General features: G+C 56.8%; 1 protein-coding gene across 2 annotated transcripts in view; it reads left to right on the top strand.

Annotated features, from left to right (window-relative positions):
• The window catches only part of LOC107307144 (zinc finger protein 436-like), a 7029-nt gene extending 3334 nt beyond the window's left edge, over window positions 1-3695 (top strand). Inside the window, exons 3-4 of one of the 2 annotated variants that reach the window (XM_015850590.2) lie at window positions 778-999; window positions 1863-3695. In XM_015850590.2, the coding sequence (XP_015706076.1) occupies window positions 778-999; window positions 1863-3562 (1922 nt within the window). In that variant the 3' untranslated portion in view covers window positions 3563-3695. The remainder of the gene's footprint in view (window positions 1-777; window positions 1000-1862) is intronic. The other variant, XM_015850591.2, reaches the window with a different exon arrangement.
• The last annotated feature ends 19 nt before the right edge of the window (window positions 3696-3714 follow it).

Below are 3714 nucleotides of genomic sequence, written 5' to 3'. Positions count from 1 at the left end.
TTTGGGGCAAATTTGGGGTGAATTTGGGTGGTTTTGGGGGGATTTGGGGTGAATTTGGGTGGTTTTGGGGGCAATTTCATGGGCTTGGGGGATGTATTGAGATTTTGGGGTGAATTCAGGGAATTTGGGGGATTTGGGGCAAATTTGGGGTGAATTCTTGGGATTTGGGGTAAAATCTTAGGGTTTAGGGTAAAACCTTTGGGTGTGGGGAGGAAAACTTGGGATTTAGGGTAAAATCTTGGGGTTTAGGGGATGAAACCTTGGGATTTGGGGTAAAATCTTGGGGTTTAGGTTAAAAACTTGGGGTTTGGGGTAAAATCTTGAAGTTTAGGGTAAAAACTTGGGATTTGGGGGTGAAACCTTGAGATTTGGGGTAAAATCTTGGGATTTTGGGGCAAAATCTTGGGATTTAGAGTAAAATCTTGGGATTTGGGGGTAAAAACTTGGGATTTGGGGTAAAACCTTTGGGTATGGGGTGGAAAACGTGGGATTTGGGGTAAATTCTTGGGATTTTGGGGTAAAATCTTGGGATTTAGGAATGAAACCTTGGGATTTGGGGTAAAATCTTGGGATTTGGGCACGAAGTCTTGTGATTTGAGGTGAAAACATTGGGATTTAGGGGTGAAAACTTAGGATTTAGGGTAAAATCTTGGGGTTTAGGTTAAATATGGGTCTAAAACCATGTGTTATTGGGCTAAAACCATGCGATTTTGGTCTCAAATCTGACTCTTTTACCCCTTATCTCCGCGATTTCGGGTCCATCTCTTTCCTATCCAGGCACCGACGCCGACTGCGACCCCCCCCCCACAGAACCCGCCCCTCAATCCCAGCCGGGATCGGGGTCTGGGGGCGTCGGGACCCCCGAATTGAGGAGACAACTGGGGCTGTTACTGCAGAGCGCGGGACGGGGCCAAGTGGAAAGGATGCTCAGGGAGCTGGTGCGGGAGCAGGGGGGGCGGCGCGGGAGGAGGAGGACGGCACCCAGCAACAGGGACGGAGGTGGGGCACGGATTTGGGGCTAAAAAGGGGAGATTTGGGGCTAAAAAAGGGAGATTTGGGGGTGGAAGGGGAGATTTGGGGGGCGGGGGGTCCTGTATTTGGGGCTGGAAGGGGAGATTTGGGGTGGGGGGACACGGCGTGGGAGGAGGAGGATGGCACCCAGCAACAGGGATGGAGGTGGGGGGCATGGATTTGGGGCTAAAAAAGGGAGATTTGGGGTTGGAAGGGGAGATTTGGGTGGGGGAGGTCCCATATTTGGGGTTGGAAGGGGAGATTTGGGGTTGGGGAGTTGCCATATTTAGGGCTGGAAGGTGAAATTTGGGGTTGGAAGGGGAGATTTGTGGGGGGTCAGATTTGGGGCTAGAAAATGGAGATTTGGGGCTGGAAGGGGAGACTTTGGGTTGGGAGCCCTAAATGTGGGGGATGGGACTGAGAATTGGGGGGTTGGAGTGGAAATGTGGGGGTGGGAACCCCATGTTTGGGGCTGGAAGGGGAGATTTGGGGTTGGGAGATCGGGAGCCCCAAATATGGCTCCCCATTTTGGCATGGGGGTGCCCAATTTTGGCACAGGAACCCAATGTTTGGCCACGGGACCCCCAATTTTGGCATAAGACCCCCCATTTTTAGCAAAGGAACCCAACTTTGGGCACAGAACGTCCAATTTTGGCACGGGAAATCAAGTTGTGGTGCAGAACCCCCTAATTTTGGCATGGGACCCCCAATTATGGCACGGGTCCCCTATCAATATTGACATGGGACCCCAAATTTGGGCACAGAACCTCCAATTTTGGGGCTGGACACAATGGGATCCTATTGGTGTTTCGGTGTCACCCATGGGTGCTAACAGCGCTCTTACGGCACAGCTACCGGCACCGAAGACGCGTCCCCAAACGGAGCAGCGGATCCATCCCCATCCCAACCAGAACCTGTTACCAAAACCCAACGCCGTAACACCAAGAAACCCGACCCAGCTCCATGTACCGAATGCGCCCGCGGTGCCGTCACCAAACCACGTTGTTGCCCCGGTTGTTCCCGGCGATGCCGAAATGCCGCCAGCACCGAGAAACCGCATCGTTGTGTTGAATGCGGCAAAGGATTCAGCCGTGGGTCCAACCTGACCCAACACCGGCGGATCCACACCGGGGAGCGGCCTCACCGCTGCGGTGATTGCGGTAAAGGCTTCATCCAACGCTCCGATCTGGAGCGGCACCGGCGCGTTCACACCGGAGAGAGGCCGTATCCATGTGGGGACTGTGGGAAGAGCTTCAGTGTGAGTTCCCATTTGGATCGGCACCGCCGGACCCATGTTGGAAGCATGGTGGGGAACCGTAACGCTCATCGTCCGGTGCCGGTTAATGACGCGGGTTCATCGGCATCGCATCGTTGTCCTGAATGCGGTAAAGGATTCGGCCAACGTTCGGCGCTGTCCAAACACCGTAAGACTCACGGAGGGGAAAGGCCTCATCGTTGTGGGGATTGTGGGAAGAGCTTCAGCCGTGGGTCCAACCTGACCCAGCACCGGCGGATCCACACCGGCGAGCGGCCGTTCGCGTGCGGTGATTGCGGTAAAGGCTTCATCCAACGCTCTGACCTGGAGCGGCACCGGCGCGTTCACACCGGAGAGAGGCCGTATCAATGCGGAGAGTGCGGGAAGAGCTTCAGTGTGAGTTCACACTTAGAAAGGCATCGCAAGATCCACGTTGCCGAGCGGTGCCATGAGCATGTGGAGGAGTTTTTGGCTGCTCACCGGCACGGCCGGACCTATAAGTGTGGGGAATGCGGCCGTTGCTTTGGCCAAGGGGCCGCGTTGCTTAAACACCAACGAGCTCACGCCGGCGGGCGCCCACCGCCCCATCATCAATGTGACGGCGATGGGGACGGCGCGGCGACGGCGGCGGTGCCGGAGAAGCCCTATAAGTGTGGGGATTGTGGGAAAGGCTTCGGGCAACGATCGGCGTTGGTGAAACACCGTCGGATTCACACCGGGGAGAAGCCGTACGCCTGCGGGGACTGCGGGAAGGGCTTCATCCAGAAGTCGGATCTGACCATCCACCGCAGGATGCACACCGGGGAGAAGCCGTATCGATGCGGTGAATGTGGGAAGTGCTTCAGCGTGTCCTCCAACCTCCTGACCCATCGTAGGACACACTTAGGGGAGAAGCCCTATGGGTGTCCCGAGTGTGGGAAGAGCTTCATCCAACGCTCCGAGCTCACCATCCATCGCCGCGTTCACACCGGAGAGAAGCCCTACGCCTGCCCGGCCTGCGGGAAGTGCTTCAGCCGCAGCTCACACCTCAACCGGCACCGACGGACCCACAGCAATGGGGAGAAGACCCCCAACACACCCCCAGCCCAACCACCACCACCACCACAGCCCGGCGCTGCCAACAACGCCGGACCCCCACCGCCATTCTCCTCCCCTCTGTCCCCCCTGGAGCTGCCCTGGGCCCTCTCCTTCCCACCACGTGCTTTCGTGCCCCATAGCTTCCCATCACTCACCACCCCCAGTGCCCCCCCTGGTGTCCCCCCAGTGCCGAATGAGCACGGTGCAGGGGGGGAGTGAGGGCTGATGGGGGTCGGATGTTCCCATTTCCATGTCTCTATGGGGACACTGACCCATTGGGATCCATCTGTTCCCATTGTGGGGTCTCTATGGGGTCATCCAGCCATTGGGATCCATCAGTTCCCATTCCCAGATCCATATGGGGACACTGA

Source organism: Coturnix japonica, unplaced genomic scaffold (assembly GCF_001577835.2).
Source record: "Coturnix japonica isolate 7356 unplaced genomic scaffold, Coturnix japonica 2.1 chrUnrandom492, whole genome shotgun sequence".
Taxonomy (NCBI): domain Eukaryota; kingdom Metazoa; phylum Chordata; class Aves; order Galliformes; family Phasianidae; genus Coturnix; species Coturnix japonica.
This window is presented reverse-complemented; position numbering and strand designations above follow the sequence as displayed.